The sequence below is a fragment of the Pelobates fuscus genome, chromosome 7, assembly GCF_036172605.1.
Source record: "Pelobates fuscus isolate aPelFus1 chromosome 7, aPelFus1.pri, whole genome shotgun sequence".
Classification (NCBI taxonomy): domain Eukaryota; kingdom Metazoa; phylum Chordata; class Amphibia; order Anura; family Pelobatidae; genus Pelobates; species Pelobates fuscus.
In genome coordinates this window covers 50,621,361-50,640,691 of record NC_086323.1, presented here as the reverse complement: position 1 = coordinate 50,640,691, position 19,331 = coordinate 50,621,361, and the positions used below count along the sequence as shown (strand labels likewise).

At 37.5% G+C, this 19,331-nt stretch overlaps 1 protein-coding gene across 4 annotated transcripts in view; it reads left to right on the top strand.

Annotated features, from left to right (window-relative positions):
• ASTN1 (astrotactin 1) overlaps positions 1–19,331 on the top strand; it is a 422,412-nt gene that overhangs the window by 337,963 nt on the left and 65,118 nt on the right. For all 4 annotated transcript variants that reach the window (XM_063428244.1, XM_063428242.1, XM_063428243.1 and 1 more), the window contains 3 exons: positions 1,441–1,607; positions 3,037–3,231; positions 5,204–5,331. In XM_063428244.1, the coding sequence (XP_063284314.1) occupies positions 1,441–1,607; positions 3,037–3,231; positions 5,204–5,331 (490 nt within the window). The remainder of the gene's footprint in view (positions 1–1,440; positions 1,608–3,036; positions 3,232–5,203; positions 5,332–19,331) is intronic.

Genomic DNA, 19,331 nt, shown 5'->3' with positions numbered 1-19,331 from the left:
TAGTTATTTGCGGTGACCCCCACTTCTTCTAAAATGTTTAAATAATTAATTTATCTATATCTATTTTTTTTAAATTCTATTTGTATAAATTGCATAGAGGTACAAATAGTACAGGGAAACAAATGGTAATCATTCATAGAATGCGCATTGGCATGTTAACAAAAGAGAGGAATCAGTTAATTTGCTGCTGTCAAGAGGTGTTTGAGTAAGGAACTGTTAAAAGGTCTCCATAACCACTTGTACCAGTTGCTAGGGGAAAATATAAGAAAATGTCTAATCTATAATATTTCTTGCTTTTCTGTATCATGATATACCAGACCATTCCAGGTCAGGTATGCAGAATTATATTATCATATGTTAAGATTTTGTAGTTAGATACAAGCTGGGAAGTCATTGATAATCTATTCTTCACACTACTTAGCCCTACTTAGCAATGCTATTAATAGTTCAACTTAGTAAATTAAGAGCCAGGGTGGATCCGGAACCCACATTCGGAAATGGGCACTGCTGAAAAATGTGACAAAAGGTAGACATAGCAATCCACACAAACATAAATGGACATATTTAAAAATATGCATCCACTGACAAATACCTAGACACATTTACACAATTAAATGAAAAAGTGAGTGGGCAATTGATGGTCCCATTCCATCTTGTGATTTTATGAAAAATCCTCTTTTAAATGAAATGCTGAATTCAGTAGCTTCAGCTATGATACTGACACTACTTCTCTGATTCCTTCTAGACAAAACAATGAAACGCTTCCATCTCCTATATATGTAGCAGGTTTAACAAGTGGTGGCCCTGACACTTTTTTAATTTGGCATCAAGTATTTTAGGAAAGAGTGGAGGTAACACCATATATTTCCCTGGCTTCTCAGGGGAAGCATTTGCCCCCTATGTTTAGTGCATACAATAATCACACTTACGTTGTTTGATTTTCAATTTCCTGAAAGCAGGACATTTTCTTATTTAGACTATTAGTACACATAGGTCCAACCATATATTATAAATTCTCCAAACACAAGGGATAGATTTGTCCACTGACATCCCAAACTCCATCTCTCAACAATATTAAACTGTGGTCATAGCATTAGTTGGAATTTGGAGGGACATGGTCAAAGTTGGGTGTAGTTTCAATGAAAACAAAAAGTTCTATAAAAAAAAAATATCAAGCCGTATCAACATACCTGCTGCAACTCCACCAAAAGGGTTGAGCTTTATTTAAGTTTATTTTCTTATGGGAACTGGATGATAGAACACATACACACACACACACACACACTAAAAAACAAAATACTAATAGCAAGAAAAAGTGAGCAGTGAATACATTTTGAATATGTTTAGCTTTTATTGGATACACTAATGTGTAATAACTTGTTTTAAAAAAAGATAACATCTTATTGTTATTATTTATTCAGTAATTTGTTTTTTTTTCAGTGCCCCCCAGGACTTCGCCCTATGAAAGATCTCCTAGGTTGCTATGACCGTCAGGTGGGCATTGACTGCTCCGATGGCTTTAATGGGGGCTGTGAACAGCTCTGTCTACAGAAGGATGTCCCATTGTCAGAGGATTCCGACATGTATAATATCCTGATGTTTTGTGGGTGAGTGCCGAGATAAACTAATTCCCCTTTGCAGAAAAAGATTTATTAATATAACATTTGCCATTAATTTTAAAAGATCAATGCTGTATATCTGTCTCTGTGTTTCTGAAAACATTGCCTTTTTATCAAAGTCATGGCTGAACATTTGCATGGCATTTAGATGTTTTTTATCCAAGCTGTCTTACAACCAAAGACATTTTCAGATTGCACACATGGTTGCCCATTTCAGATGTTTACCTGTGTCCAACAAAGTCACTGAACCTAGAGCAAACTCAACCTTTACAGAAATAGTAAAGTCGGTACTACAAATATTTGTGACAAAAGAATGTCAAATGCCTACATATTGGACAAATATAGAGTTATGTGTATGTGTACACATTTGTGTAAATGTATTTATTCCAAAACTGACATGATTGACACATGAACACTTATACTATACCTGATATGTATGTGAACAGGGTGTTGATCCAAGGAGACATGGAACTGCCTTTATGGAGTCAAGACAGATTGTTTTCCCTTCTTCTGGCATCATTAAAATTGGCTGCAATAGAATGTTTTGCCTTCTTTTGGATCAACAGCATAACAGAATGGGCTTTAAGGTTAAACTTGATGGACTTTAGTGTTTTTCCAACCTATACTACTATGTAATTACGTAAACCTGATCCAGATTTCTACACAAGACTTAATAGATGAAACTTCAAGTTGTTGCCTAAGTTTAGGTGAAAACACAGTTGACTAAACTCAGTTTATCCCAGTACCTTCAACTATACTCCAGCTTAATGTATTCATTATCATAAATATTGTGATGAAATGTGGTGTGTTCTGTCTAATATTAGATTGATCTAATTAAATTGTTCTAGTGTTAAGTCCCAAGCAATAATAAAGAAGGCATATGTTTTCAAAAGGGTTTCAAGATACATTTTTGGAACTGAGGGTACCCCGCATGCAATCCCTCTCCCACCAAGTTATTAGGAGTTATAGCTACTTACCCAAGCAAATAACATTCTGGGTAACACCAACTAGTGATATAAAAATACCTTTATCCCTGTTCTTCAGACACACAGCAATTAATCCATATTTTTAACCCCTTAATGACACAACTTCTGGAATAAAAGGGAATCATGACGGAATATATCCGTCGTCTGTCCTTAAGGGGTTAAAGAAATAGACAATAGTTGTATATTTTTCCTTAACTAGTTGTTCTGCTGATCAATAAGATAATTGTAGATGATTCTCATCTCCAACCACTAAAACATGTTTTTTAGAATCTTCTCAGGAGGAGTTTTTATTTTATCATGATTCCAGAAGAATCGATTAACCAGTCAGGTCAAATATGCAGCACTGGAAAGGACTGAGGTCCTTCACTTCAGGACCTGAATATCAATTAATCTGTTAAGTAATGTCCTTAAATTGTGTGTCTTATTTGCAGCTGCATTGAAGATTACAAATTAGGTCCAGATGGACTTTCATGCCACCTGATCACAGAGCCATGTCCTGGTGGATTGCACTGCGGTGAGAGTCCAGAAGTCCCAATGAACCAAACACTTTTTGGAGAGCTCTTCTTTGGCTACAATAACCAAACCAAGGAATTAGCACCTGGACAATTACTCAAAGGAACATTTAGGTAAAAGTACAGCCCTTTATTTCACGAAACCCTGATAGAACACATGTATCAACTGCAATATCACGGTGTTATGAGAAAGGTATTATTTTTACTTAACATGACCCACAGTAAATTCAAGCAATATGGTTCACTTGTTGGGTACATATTACTATGGACTAATTACACACACTACTGAAATAATAGAAATGGACAGTTTTATCAAGAAAAAGTGGAGGTAGAAGAAAGATTGGAGGATATTTATAAAAGTGTTCTGCAAAGTGACCGTTATATTCTGTAATTAATGAATTCATCAAATGTGTTACAGTGTTCTAAAACTGATCATCATAGTAAATTCCACCAGAAATACTAATTTCAGAAGACTGTCAAATCTAGCATGATCAAAAAAAGAGAATAAATAATGTTTAAAAAAAATCATTTGGAAACGTTGATAAATCTGTTACATTGCCAAAAAATGGTGTACATTCATAAATGATAATTAGGGCGCAGAAGAAGTAAGAGATAAGAAAACCTGACAGATTAAATATTTTGTGCCAAATATGCACTGATAATTAGACAGTCGTGAAACTTAATTCATTATCTATAAATTTTCCCCACAGTAAATATAACTTTTGTTTTCAACATTCTAAAACAAAGTTGTTAGACCTTTAATGTTTATTTTAGGGGTCAAGACTTTAATAAAAACATTGGTGTCAGTAAAAAATAAATAAATTATAATATCTACTTGTCTATGTAACCTTTCAATATATACGCTTTGCTTTGAAATGTTAATAATTTTAACGGCTGACTTAGCTATATAAGAATTTGATTGTAGATTTCCATTATCAGTTCATTATCATTTTTATGTTTCAATACAGCATCATGTAGAATAATAAAATAACATTTTCACTAACATATATTATGCATAAGGATCTGTTTTAGCTTATCCTTGTGGCTGTGTTTGCAGTTTCATATTCCCCAGATTTCATTATATCTTCCTAGTAACATCAGCCGCCAATAACAACAAATTAGCTTTTTTTTACTGTTGAGAGCTTTTAACTTTTTTGTATAATATTATAAATGATAAATAATAAAAGAGTATTTTCCCAAAAGGAATATTCTGAGTGTATTTTCCTAGTCTATATCATGATCATCCTGCTGTTTTGTGGAATAATGAAGGCATATATTTAAGCGAACATACAACAGTCTGTGTAATAATATCAAGGTATTTAACCATGAAATTCACATTTCAATCCACTAATTTCCAATTTTGCCGTGGGATGCAGATATTATTTCCCAACTTCATACACTTTTTATCAACCTTAAAAGAATGAGGTGTCATTTAAAATTGTGTCTCGATGATATTACAGCTGAAATACATCTCTTCATATAATATACTCAAACAAGTCATCATAAATACATATAAATAAAAAAAAATACCCACAACGAGTACTCACTTCGTGCTCATTGTCTGTGTAAGACACTGTAAAACTTTAATGATCTTTATATATTTTTCAATATTCGTTTAGAGCAAAAGACTTTGCTCTGTTGTGGTTTGCTCTGCTCTTTATCATTTATCATAAGTAAATGATACAAAACTGGAATGTATATTGATATAATTAATTTTCATAAATCTTATATTTATTATAGCCTTTGTAGTACCACAGCTACAAGCCATTTTATTGCTGCACTTTACATTTTGAATTACTTAGATAATGACAAGTACTCTTTCATTGTTTTAATATAAATCTAGCACCATAATAATATGAATACAAATCATGAATAAAAACTTCGAGCTTCAAAAAAATTAGATTTATTCATGACTAATTTGTGTTTTGTTTTTCATTGTTTTTAGACTAGATTACAATGTTACTTTTTAACCTTACGTGTACACAGTTATGTTTTTCATTGAATGTTACATTTTGCGTGCTATATTGCCTTTAAACAGAGAGACAGCTTTTAATTTTTTTTGTGGTTTTGATGTTTTTGTTTACAGGCAGAATAACTTTGCTCGTGGCTTGGAACATCAGCTGCCAGATGGTCTATTAGTAGCCACCATACCTTCAGAAACACAGTGTCATGAGGAGATATCTGATCCGGTTCCAGATCCTGATTTTCTGACAGGTCGGTAAACATATTTTTCTTGACCTAGAGCATAAATGACTGTTCTTTTCAATGCTGGTTTGTCATTTTAGGATTGAATATTGACTACATAAATAGTATTTAGTAATATAAGTCATTGTTCTAAAGTATTATGGATATGTTTATATTTTTAGACATTTAAGTTCCTAAAATCAACAAATGTTTACGAAGATTTTAGGAAGCTGGTTTTCTATATATGAGTGTTAAAGTGTGGGGGAAATTAAACTCTTAATATTGTATTCTTTTAATGGTGGCGTTTCTCGTTTCTTATATTTAATGACGTTTTCGTAAATAGAACGTATCTAGTCTTTAAGGATGCTTTACTATACAAGTCTCCAAGGGGTCACGTTTTAGAAAAGAAGATGGGGATGATATAGCTTCCCCCTTTGTCAAGGCCCACTCCCTTGGTGCAGAAGGGGTTAATAACCCCTACTTACATAGGTACTGAGCCGAGGTCCCTCGGAGCTGGCTCAGCTCTGCCCACGCTCCTCGCCTTCTGACATCCTCCGGCGGGGGAGACCTAATGCGCATGCGGGCAATTGCCACACTCGTGTTAGGATTTCCCCATAGGAAAGCATTATTCAATTCCGGTGACGCTGGAAGTGGCCTTAAAGCCCGGAAGTCCCTCTAGTGGCTCTCTGATAGACAGCCACTAGAGGAGGAGTTAACCCTAGCAGGTAATTATTGCAGTTTATAAAAACTGCAATAATTACCACTCTAGGGTTAAGGATGATGGGAGTTTGCACCCAGACCACTTCAATGAGCTGAAGTGGTCTGGGAGCCTACAGTGTCCCTTTAAATTTCAACATGAGTTCTCACTATTGACAACAGCCAAAGAGCTTACAAATGAATGAGTTCAAAACTTCAAGAAGTAAAGAATATTTAGAATGCCTAAAGGTGCAGCGTACATGCAATATGTTAAAAACAATAGAATCCAGGACAAAAACAGAGCATCACAAACCTGCTAAAAGATCTAGACCCTCCAGGCAATGATTCAGACCAGGAAAGTAAGAGACAGTCCTCTGTATTCTTTTCTGGTTTAGGCCAGAATAGAAATTGCAGAGACACCAACATGACAACGTTTTTAACATAAAGAAAGTCAAAGATAATGGGAAAAAAGGAATCAAGACACTTTTAGAAGAAAATGTGATGATGGAATTCCCATATTTATAAATATTCAATAATTTCTATTGGAATGTTTCCTAGCCTCAAAGCCAAAAGGGAGTATTAGATTTATCTTACACCTGAGTAGAAACAACATGTTTTTTAGCAGCACAATTATTCAAAATGTCATTGCAGGCATCAGTTTTACTTGCATGTATAAATACTGCATAAATACTGATGTTATTAAAAATAAAGGTTGGGGCACATCTGGAAGGAAATATAGCTCAGGGAGCATAGTCAATTCTTACCTTCCATCAAATCTTTATGGCTCTTCATCTGAATGACGGTGGATTTTGATTCAAACAGACAACAGATCGATAGCAGGATACCTCAAACATCATGGATGTACAAACAGCCATCAAGTGATGAAAGAAACATCTCTGTAAAGTCATTGATGGGAATATCTACCAGGAGAAGAATATGGAGTAAAATATGAATTAAGTCAAAATCAGGTCAACTCCAGGGGAATGGGATTAAACCCAACAGTCTTTGCTGAAATTGCACAGAGATCTATTGGCAACAGCATAGAATGCTCAAATGAGTTTTACTCCAGACATGTTGGCCCTAATCCAAGAAGGAGAAGAGCTCCATCCCAGTAATGGCAAATACACCCAGGGTATATCATTACCACATACAGATGATTTCCAGGGTGTTGAAGAAAATATTATTGGAACCAGTTAATTTTTAGTCTATGTATTGCATATTTATCACCATTCTGGTGCATGGACATCACCTAGAAATGATGTTGCCATGATTAGCCTAAAATAGAGAAAGCTATTTGCATACTTATTGTTACTTTATTTTCCTGACTATTTTCCATGGCATCATTAATGCCCTCTCCTCCTGATTTCTTTTATTAACTTCTTTATATAATATTTACATATAGTTTAAAATTATTAAAAAAGGGGGGCGGAGTCTGACCAGCGAGCAGGGCAGACGTGCTCTGCAACAGCTCCTGACAAACAAGCACGAAAACCACAACTAAACCGAAATAAAGTGCACTCACCCTCCTGTAAGTGGGCTCATTGAACCGGGGCAGTCGACCTGAACCTGAAGATGTTGAACACGGCGCTGGGGTCCCCCGGGCACCGCATTTGCGGACTAAGGCCTACCGGAGGAGGAGGCGGAGAAAGGCGGCCGCTTTCCCGCCAGATGCACCCAGACACTAGTAAGCTGGGAACGAAACCTTCCCCCCCCCCTATGGATCGGCGGGGGATATCCCGATCCCCGTCAGACGGAGAACCTAGCACCCGGCAATCTCCGAACAAGCCTATAGCCCATGTCAGCAGCACGGGAGCGGGGGCCTCCAAAATGGCGGACAAGCACACTTCGGCTCTGCAACTTAGACAGGAGGGAGAGATGCGGCCTGCAAGGCGCCGCACACTTCACCTACCGCCCGAGAACACGGAGGAGCTCTACAATAAGCTGTATACCAAACTGTGGTCACGACTTTATGCCCGAAGACAGGCCTTCAAGGTGGCGATCAAGGTAGTGGAGGCATGGATCTGCCCGGCAACCCGGCGCCTAATAGGCCGGACCCTCCCTCGCACCCCCAAAGCAGCCCATAGGCGACAAAGTAAGCGAAGACCTACATGGAGGGTGATAACACCACAGTTACAGGCAGGGCACCGCCGTGGTAGCCATCCCGAACACTACAGCTCACAATCCCGACTAGCACAGGGAACCCCCCGGACCCCACACTTAGCCCAGCAACGTAAACCCGCACCGCTGAAGGGACCTGGGTGGCACCCCACAAGCCTCCCCTGCAAACCAAGCAAGGACTCCACTCTTTACCTAGAAAAGATGGACCAGCTCAGCAGGGGCACAGAGACTGTACCCACATCGGGCTCAGGCCCCCTGAAAATCTGGGGCAGAAATGTCACCAAGCATCACCGAGAGCCAAGCACTGACGGCAAGAAACATGCCCAGGCACTGGGTATCGGCTAAAGGGCCTATCTCAGCGCCCCTCAGATGGACATATTACTCCTGCATTTAGAGGGCACGCTTACAGCCATCGCTATGTGGACTCCTCACATCCAGTGACTACAAATCTTTTCTTCAGTTGCTGCCGCTGCGACAGACCGTTACCAGTAACTTTTTATTTCAACAGTTATTGCCACTGCGACTCTTATTTACGTTTTATATGTTGTATCTTCCAGTGCAAAGCAGATAACCCACTAACTTATATTATAACATACAATTGATTTACTAACTCTGTTCCATGCGCACACATAAGCCTTATACTACCCTACAGAATTGTGTTGCACTATGAAAAGGTGCAATGCACCTATAGCCACATGTACGACCAGTACTTAGCCTAGCATGATTTACTGTAATAATACTATATGGCATGAACACCAAAGAAACTAAGAGTTATTATGTCCGACACAAGTATGTTTAATATGTCTAGCCTAGCCCAAATATTCTAGCCATGGAAGGTACTAATTGTCCTTATGTCATCTCCACTAGATGTTACCTGCTGTCTACTATCTATTTGTTTATTTGTATTTTGTTTAAACTGCTAAATAGGCATGTACCTTACATATTAGCGCGCTGAGCATTGTATACGGCTACCTCTTTTTTAGGATATCAGCCAGTTAATCCTAATATTAGGCTCTCAAAGGCATTTCTGTTATATCGCTAGCAAGTCACACATTTATAACCTTAAGCGCCTCCAGCATAACTATAAGCGACTTAACCTAAGCAGGTTATTCTATATTGGCAAACTGTTAAGCAATTTTTTAGGCACATATGCACTAGTTACGAGTTGTCTCTAGCATTGTAAAACGTCAATACTTGTATTATTATTATTTCTACCCTGCCACCTGGTGGAATCGGATAAGCTGGCTGACGGGACTATCACCGTACTGGACTTTTCCGCCTACTGACATGAGCAGCTGCTTTTACCTCGACGCCATACACCAAATCTTGAATTTTATATATTTTAAGTTTTGCTTTTCATTTTTGCTGACCCTCTTTATGCTAACTTATGATGCTGCAATGTAACGTGCTAATAATAATGCGACCAGGGGCACACCTACTCTACAGCATGCCTATCCACAGTCCAGCTTAAGTTATACCGACATGCAGAGCTAGATACTACACCAATATGCAGGGAAAGATGATTAGCGGGTAGACCATCCTGATACGCTGTACCAGTCCCTCCTGTAACATATACGTACATGTACTAAGAATAGCCGGGATTTAAGCAACCACTGTACCCTTAGTATGCTTCGCTTGGGCAAAGCCATTCAACCACTGCATGTCAGATAGAAGCGGGAATGAGACCAACACTCTCTGCATCAAACGTTAATTACCCTCACACGACAGCCAGCTATACCTGTACTACACATACGGAGTCAGCCTCCACAGGGAGACTCATTAGACCAGCTAGTTTAAGCGGTATACACAATTTAAAAAACGTGAAAATTATCTGCATGCCAAGTTTATGTTTTTCCCATGAAAACCACGCTTGTAACCTTACGCACAAAAAATATAAAATGTGCACTGTTTCTCATGTCACATAATTGTTATAATCCATTTGATGTTATGCATGTACCAGCCGCTGTGACGGCACAATTTTGTTCGCCTAACCTATGCACGAATAAAATAAAGAATTAAAAAAAAAAAAAAAAAATTATTAAAAAAGTACTCAAGGCAATTGTTTATTATGGACTTGCACGTCCGGAAGAGTTGTTAATGTTGGTCCTACGCGACCAACATTAACAACTACGCTGAAGCGGACCTGCGTGTCCACACATGTTATTTCGTACGCTTACCCTAAAAATTAATAAAAATCTTATTAAAAAAAAAAAAATTCTCAAGAAAAGAGCTAACCCGAATGTGATGTTATCATGGAAAATAAATTTATGGTAAATATGGAAAGAATGTTCTCTTGTTCTTTTTACTTGATCCATTTTCATATTTTAGACACAGTCTCAACTACTACCCAGTTCTTAAATATCCACAGCACAATTGTTGGAAAACCACTGTATCAGATTGTTGTTCGAAGTGTTCATAAATTGACCTGAAAAGGTCAAAATCTAGGCCAAATAGCCCAAGTAGAAATGTTTTTGCCAACTAAGCTATTTTTCCTGCTCAGCTGTATTGGCCTAAAATGTGATGATTAATGGCGTGTTTTCTTGAAATGCACCAGACTTTGTACCTTTGGCCTCCAAGTGCTGTATACTCAGTGCCATCCCATTTGGTAAATGTTATCTTGACATTTTGCGATAAAAGCTGCATTTTATATATATGGGATTAGAACAGTTACAATGTTAGTAAGTGCTACATTCTCCCATGAAACACAGTAATCTAAAAGTGTCCTTTATGTTTGGTTTTTAATGTGTTTGTATTTATTACATTGTTCTAAAAATGGTCTAAAAAGTGTTGCAATTTCTCTGCCTCAATTCCATCCATTTTCACAGTAAAGGTCATTTCAGAAAAGACCGCCATATTTAGAATTGCGTTAAAAGGAAAAGTTCAACAGATATGTACCTGGCAAAAAAAGTTATAACATTATTACTAAATCATTAATGTTGCATAAAACAATTTGTACATTTAAAAATGATGCTTATGTTGCAAAAGAAAAAAACAGATGAAAAAAAAACCTGATGATTCGATCAAATTGTGCAACATAAAAGCCAGAAAAAAAGAATAAAACTGTCTGCTCATCTCCCATTTGTATAGTTATATCATTTGAAATTCCTTGTGCATTTCGATATAAATATAAAATCTGTGTACAATTTATGGTTACCTTTTACAATAAAAAGACATAGATCATTCAATTAAAGTTAAAATGAAATCCCTGCATTTATTTAAACATATAAATGAAAAAAAAAATAATAATCTATTAGTGGCAACTCAATATAGACAGATAAAAGTGCCTTGTGCAAACAAAGCAGTGGACTTTTTTTAAACGATAATTACCGGCCGACAATAAAGTAGCTTAGACAAACTGGAAATAATGTTGCCAGTAAAGTTACTTAAGCCAGCAGTAAATGTAACAAGTATAACAGTAAGTGTTGAAAGTAGCAAGTAGCAAAGAGATCAATGTACCGGGCACGTCAGCATGCATGCCTGATATATCCATGATATCTGTGTATCCAGGAAATGTGCTTAACGGAACACTCCAAATCTAACCTGATCAAAAGAGGGTGAAAGGCTAAGCCAAACTGGTCTTATTCGTACTTGTTCACAGTTTAGACCACCTCCCAGCAGGATATGAAGGTAGCCCCTAAGTGTAGTAGACTCTGGCTGCAGATGGTAAGCTGTCCTACATTAATAGATCAAGGTTGGGTGATAGTGCTCAGCCAAGTGGCACACTAACATGACTAGTATGCAAGGTACTGCTGGGCAATGGGTTTTGCCTGTCTTCCACAGACTTTTCAAGACCTAATCAATCTGAGGTGTCTCCTGTGGAAGGTTCTTATAAACAACACTCCAATGAATAAGTTAGCGGTAGCCCTAAGTCTCTTAAAGGAATAGTGTCCACAGGTGCAGAAGATCACATTAAATGGGAACCATCAATTAAATGAACACGAACAATTGACATTGTTTCAAAAGTAAGGGAACCATAATCAATACATATGAATACTGATCACTCTTAAAAAGGAAGTCTCTAATAATGAACATAAAATAACAAATACAAATTAAACAAGAAGTAGAATTTATTTAGTATATATAAAGTATAGACAACATGTTAGCTATTTCTTATGTACTTTATTTTTGTTGCTTGTTCTCTGTGATCGGTCAGCTTGGCTTAAAACATAAGGTACTATAAGGTAATATCAGATAAACAGTGTTTAAATGATATTCAAGTCTAATTCTTTGTGTAGTCCTTTGGGGCTTATGGTTTCTAGTTTAAAGATTTGTTTGGTCTCCTTCCACAACAGTCTTCTTACTTTATCTGAAGAATTTAATATTCTTCACCTGCAATACCAATCACTATGACCTCCAGCCCCTTAGGGTTCAACTCATGGAAAACTTAAAGCACCTAGAAAAAATGTGCTGGGTTTGATGTTTATAACAGAACTCCTATGATCCGTAAAATAGGACTTATTGGTTCTGGATGTCTGTTCTACTTATAGGTAATTTCAAAAGTATATATAGAGCACACCTGGAGCTCACCTATACCAGAGGAGGCAAGCCTATAACTCCCACTTTTAATGTGTTGGCACGTGATACATCTACTTCTTCCTCATTTATAGTTGCCAGGTTTCTCTTTGTATAATAAATTGTTAGCTGATAAGGAAGTGTTTTTTTGTGCTATAAATATTACTCTTACTCCGGAAGGTTGTAGTTTTGTAGGTACCAATAAAGACTTGAGGGCCGTGGCTCTCGTGAAGGTAACCTTTGGAGGTTTCTTGATGCCGATTTTTATCCAAATTGTGATTCTTCTGAAAACGGATGCTTTAATCAAGTTATTAGCTTTGTTCGAGGTGTAAAACTCCCAAATCTATGTCATGTCATTAGGAGTCAGTCCATGTTCAGTTCTCTTAATGCTGGTATATAGTTTCTATATATCAATAAGAAATATTGAAAACACTCAAAATACTGTAAGGAACAAAAGAAAAGAGAACAGGCATATATAGTGAGTCATAAATACATACATAAACCATGTATATTTTCTTGAGTAAGAGTGAAGTGAGTGGGAGGAAAAACAGCAATTATTTTGTATTACACTACCTATCATAAAAAGCTTTAAATCAGTCAAACAGTGATACAGAGAAACAATGTAAAAGCAATATATATATATATATACACACACACACACACATTAATTTCATACATACAGCATACACCTCTATGCAGGCATCTGAGTTGCTAAAACTTTAAGAGAAACTGTTAGAGATAAGTTTTGAATCCAGCAAATAAATGTTACTTTTTCACAACATATTTTGCCATTAGTTGTTTGTTTTTTTTTGCTTTTTTAGTGATCCTTTTTGTTTTTCATTTTTTCTTAATTTTATTTAATTTTTTTTAACATTCACATTGGTTTACTTTTTGTACAAAATAAAATATAAGGATGAAAAGACATATGAGAACAAGATGGAGACGCCTAGCTATTGTGATCCAACACAAGGGAAAAAAGATCATAAAAAAGATAAATGGCAACAAGGGGAGTATAATCATTAATATAAATGGGGCGTAAGTAAAGAAAACTGAAATGACAAAAAAATGAAAGTACCACTTTAACATTTTTCCCATGATTCTCTGGTGCAATAATATTGTGTTTCATGTGCTTGTTTACAAGATTTAGCCAGTTGTGAGCACCCCATGTATTCTAATTTCAGTGAGCTGAGTTTATAAGCTGAATCTACATTGAAGTCAAAACTGAAAATCTTGCAGATGCAGATGATACATGCTCAGTGACACAATTTTATTGTGTTAGTGGATAATGCAATATGGTAATTTGCATAAAATGTTCAATCTGTGCCTTTTCACGAGGTAGTATGGCTATTCATTAAAACATAAAAAAGCTGTATTTGAAAAATAATAAGAGAGTAATAACTACTTTTATTAGCCGATTGAGAAAGGTTTCTTAACTAAAATTGAACAATGCCTCTTTAACTTGTTCATGGCCAGTGAGAATCTATGCTTCAATTACAGCCTGGTCCTTATATCTCCTAAACCAACATGGAATGATCGCATGTTAATCACAATGATCACAGACTGCTCTATGGAGTGAGTGGTCCCCAACCCAGTCCTCGTTGACCACCAACAGTCCAGGATTTATGTATGTTGCGGTCTGCCAAGGTATCGCTGCCACGGATTCCTCTTTTCCCATAATAACACACCAATAATCCACGAGGTATAATATCGCCGGTATCACATAATCCCCCCAAACATGAGCCAAGGCTTAATGCTGAGAGAAGACTTTTTATTGGCAGTACAGACATCAGATTTACACAGTCAGTAAACTCCTCATCTGTGCCTGTGGGATGATTGAGTTAGGAACTGTACTAAACTCAATTATCTCCAGGCACAGTAAAACGTACAATATTACAACACCCCAAAAGTACCCTCAAAATACATGGGAACCTCACATCCCTGGATAGCTTGGATCTGGGTGAACAGTATATCCAAAAATCACCCAGATCCATTTGGTAGTATTCGATCGCCATCGCAGGGAAGTTCTGCCTGGCCTGCCACGAGGTAGAAGCCCCAAATAATTCCATGGAAATTGTGGCAAGAGCCGGTCTCCGTTTGTGGGGTTTTGTACGAAAACCACTTAAGGTATAGAAAAGCTGGTTCATGGAGAATGCTCCCTGTGTTCGGTATTCTAGAACTCCCAAACGCTGTTCGTCTAAGTGAACGGGAACTAGAACGGGCCGTATATCCATGGTGACCGGTGTTCGCAGGACTGCATGAAAAGGAGTTCCAGGCACTCAACGACCAGGTCCCACTGCCAGCATTCGGGAGACAACATGGCTGCCATCCTTTGACCCAACCACTTGTGTTTGCACCCTGAGGAGCATTCTTTTAATTATTTCCTTTGCGGTTGTAACTGCTAACCCAATTGCCAACAAAATATAACAGATAGAAAATATTGCAGCTTATGGAAAATAAATTACGGGGAGATAGCTGAGATGAAGCACTGCTCTAAACCACTTATCTGCATGTGAAAAGCATACATAGAAGGAGTAGTAAATGGTTTAAAGTCCAACAGTAATGCTTTCAATATCAGAAAGAAATAAAATAATGTAAAAATGAAAACAATTAACAAGTTTTAACAGTCTGAAATTAAAACAAAATATTCAAGAGCATCTGACGGACTACCTGAGTATACTACACGTTTTAGCATCTGAGGTCACCTTCCGTTTAAGATTCTGGCTTGATCACTGTGGTGTCATTCATGGGTACCAGTCTGGATTGAATGTGTGCTCTTATAAATGCAGCATCATTACAATATTAGTGAAATGTCATTCAACATTTTAAATGGACAATTCGCCATGTATGTAATAACATGCCTCATTGCTTTTCTATTGCTTTTAAAATAATTTTCAAGCCCCAATCTTTACCCAGTAACAGTAATAACAAAGAACGTTACCTGCGCTCTGGCCTAAATCCCCATGTGCATTTAAACAAAATGGAGGCTCTTTAGTTTTATTCCAATGGCCATTTGAATATATAAGCTCACCAGCCACGTCAAGGCAAGCCTCAATAGGTGAGTTCCTACACTAGCCATTAGATATGCTGATATCATCCAAGAATCTCCAGTGAGACAGGAAGGGGTATTTTATAAACCCTTTAACATTTAACCCTTTATAGGGCTTCTACACATTCAATAAACTTTGCTGGTATCAGACAAAGTTTAAACGTCTCTAATGAGACATGAAGGGGTATTTTATAAACCCCTACATACTTTACCCTGAATAGGGCTATAACACATACAAATCACCTTGCTGGTATCAGCTAAAAGGCAAATTTCTCTGATGAGACAGGAAGGGGTGCTGCCCCTACATACTTATAAAGTCTTAATAAGACAAACGTGGGGAGGCTGGCAGCAATGTAACATAGCTGTGTGATACAAAATTCATATACAAACACAAAGATAAAGCACCGCGCCAGTAACAGTAATACCTAGCCTTACCTAGCCTAACCCAAAAGATCAGCCTTTACTCCAAAACAGGAGTGTCAAACGGGTGGTGTTCCATGGGCTACTGCACGTTAATTATGAATCCACAAAAGGGAGGATTGTTGACATAGCTTACAGTGGAATGTTATGTAACATAACTACTACATGCAAGGTAAAAGTAGCTGAAATGGAAAGATTCTCTAAGTCAGCTATGCTTTCCATTCAGCTACTCTGGCCTTAAATTTGAAATTCACTTTGAATTCACCTTGAATTCTCATTTTAGTAAAGAACTCTGCTAATGCTCTCAGTAAATCATTGCTGTCTAAAATTGGACTAAATTAACATTAATTATGAGTAAAAACCATACAAGCGAGGTCGGGTCACAGCTACCTTAATTATACCAAAACACTAAAATACTGTTTGACACAAAATCATGCTAGAGCTCCAGTAGCCTGCTAGCACCATGAGCATGGGCTGTAGTGGTTATGGTACTTGGAGTGCCTCTTTAATTACATTTTATTACCAAATTGGTCAGCTAAAACCTGTGGACATGTATAATGCTTGTACTGCAGGGGTTAAAGCCAATTTACTGCATGTAAGAAATTTAATAATTAGATTGAAGAGTTTAACTGAAGTCATTACTAATCAGCATTTTGACATTATCAAACCAAAACACTTTTTTTCAGACACCTTCTTATCCGACTTCAACATATGCTGCATAGCGGACTTTCTAAGATATTGTAAGAACTGTCTAATTAGCAGCTTTCACAGATAAAGTAAAGCTGTCATCACTCTCCTCTCACCTATCACTACAGCTGTCTCAATTGTTCAGTTTAACTCATATTTTTACAATCCACATAAAAAGAATTGTCTTTCCTTTATGCAAATCGGTAACATGACTTATACAGATGAGGTGAATCTTCCATTAATATGATAAAAGGATGGGAAGAATGAATGGCTCCTTATGATTTCTTTTCACTAGAAGATATCGCGCCATCCATCACCTCTAAACCCTTTCATTCTCATTTTCACTTAAATATAAAGGCTGTTCTTTGAATCCAATCTATAACCTGTTTTCCTCGAATGTAAATGAGAGGACTGCAATTTGCATAAAAGGAATGCAGTAATTCACAAACATGTGATAACAAGGTCAACTTTGGATATATGAAAATTAAATCTGTATGTTGTGATAGAGAAATATCAATTAATGTATAGTTTAATATATGTATCTTTAGATCCCCTTTAAATCCTCTAAAATAATCTCCAGGATGAATCTAAGCAGATGCACGTATCTGCTTATTTATGCTTATTTGCAAATTGTGTGTGTGCAGCTGCAGAGGACCTATATCCAGCATAATGTGTAGATTAACTTAGTAGGACATTTAAAAATGGGACACTTTCAAATATTGAATAATACAGAACCCAATTTAAATCTCTGCCCTTCCACCCCAAAACATGTTTGAAGCTCTAATAGAGCACCGAATTAAAATACATTAATAACAACGTCTATTTCTAAATAAGCTTATTTTCATGGTGTATCAGGGCAGGATCACTATTTACAAAAAGGAAAAAACTAACCGCACTCCAATCACGTGAAGAGCCGGGTGCTAGACTGGAAAAAGGCCAGGATCAACCCAAAGAATTAGATATTAATGCTAGTCAGAGGATCCAGGCACTCCAAGTAGCTTCAAATGTTGTGTCGCACTTGTCCCAATAAACACATTTGAAGATAGTTGGAGTGCCTGGATCATCTGTCTACCATTAACATCAGGGCAGGATCAGTCATTTTCTGGACCATGCTAACGCATCTTTTTTTTTTTTTTTAATTCTTTATTTTTGTAGTGCATAAGCTGATAACAGGTTGTTGCGAGGTACCCCAAAGGCATTCCTCCAACGCATAAAAGACATTTGAAACATACAGGTACATGCAGCATCAAGCACAATTTTTATATTTAGAGATTTTGCTTTGAGATGCAGAAGTTATAGGCTTAAGAACTTTCAACTTGTAAATATAGAAGAGATAAAAATAACTGTAAATATATAAAACTGACATTACATCCTCTGCGTGTCTGCGCTATATGATATCGGGTTGCATCTTGAGGATCTATGTTGCGCTACGTGTGTGCCAAAGCGCTTGAATCAAAGCTGGCATGAGCTTAGTGTGTGTGGCTTTAGTAGGGATAAATGTGTAGGGGGGTTAGTTTGGCTTTGGTACGGCTTAGCAAGTTTGCCTACGGAGCCAGAGAAATAATTATAGAGCTTAATAAACAGATAAAACTTTCATAAATTCTATAACTGTCAGTTATGACATGAAGAAACTGTTCGTTCAGACGGTGTCAAGCTGGAGGATCCGCCGACCCCGCCAATGCCCGTCTTGGGACAAATGGAGGAATGTCCTCTACTGCCCGCATGCTTCTGTCCCGTGGAGGTAGGGTTCCCGTCGAGACTCCCAATGCTTGAAGGAAGGCAGGAGCATCTTGGAGTTGCGAGAGTGGGAACTTCTTGCCCTTTTTCTCTGCCACTAGGTGGTGCGGGACCCATCTGTACGGGATTTCAGCCTCTCTCAGAAGCTTTGTAGTGGAGCGGAGTGATTGCCTCCAGTGCATGGTAGCTCTTGAAAGGTCCTTGTAAAAGGACAGCTGCGAGCCCTCAAAAGACAGTGAGGGGGATACTCTCGTAGTTTCCAGGACGGCTATCTTGTCAGAGTCCCTTTGAAATTGTAAGAGCACGTCTCTTGGGGCTTCTGGGGGTGCCTTGGCTGCCTTGGGCAAACGGTGGCATCTGTCAGTTGCTGCTTGCTTAACTTGCCTAGGTGGTAGTAATGTGGCCATCATTCGCCGTAAATAGTGAGGCAGTTCCTCTGATGAGATGGATTCGGGTATGCCTCTTATCCGTATATTGCGGGCTTTAGCCTTGTCTTCCAGACTTGCCAAACGCTGGCTCATGTCGCTACATTTCTTTTGCTAACACATCTTTTGAAAAGGTTCTACGTTTGTTTGACTCCTGGTAGACAGAAACATGTCAAACTCACAGTATAGAAAGAACAATGTGAATGTTTGTAATGCAAATAAATCTATGAATTAATACATCTTTTTTTTGCGGAAAACATACACTTCAGTTGACATGTAAGGATTTTTTTTAGAAAACCAGGAATTGTGAAGAATTGGTTGGAAACTATGCTATCCATTCTATGGATAAGTATTTTCATCTATGAAAGTTCTGAAATAACCTGGAGGTA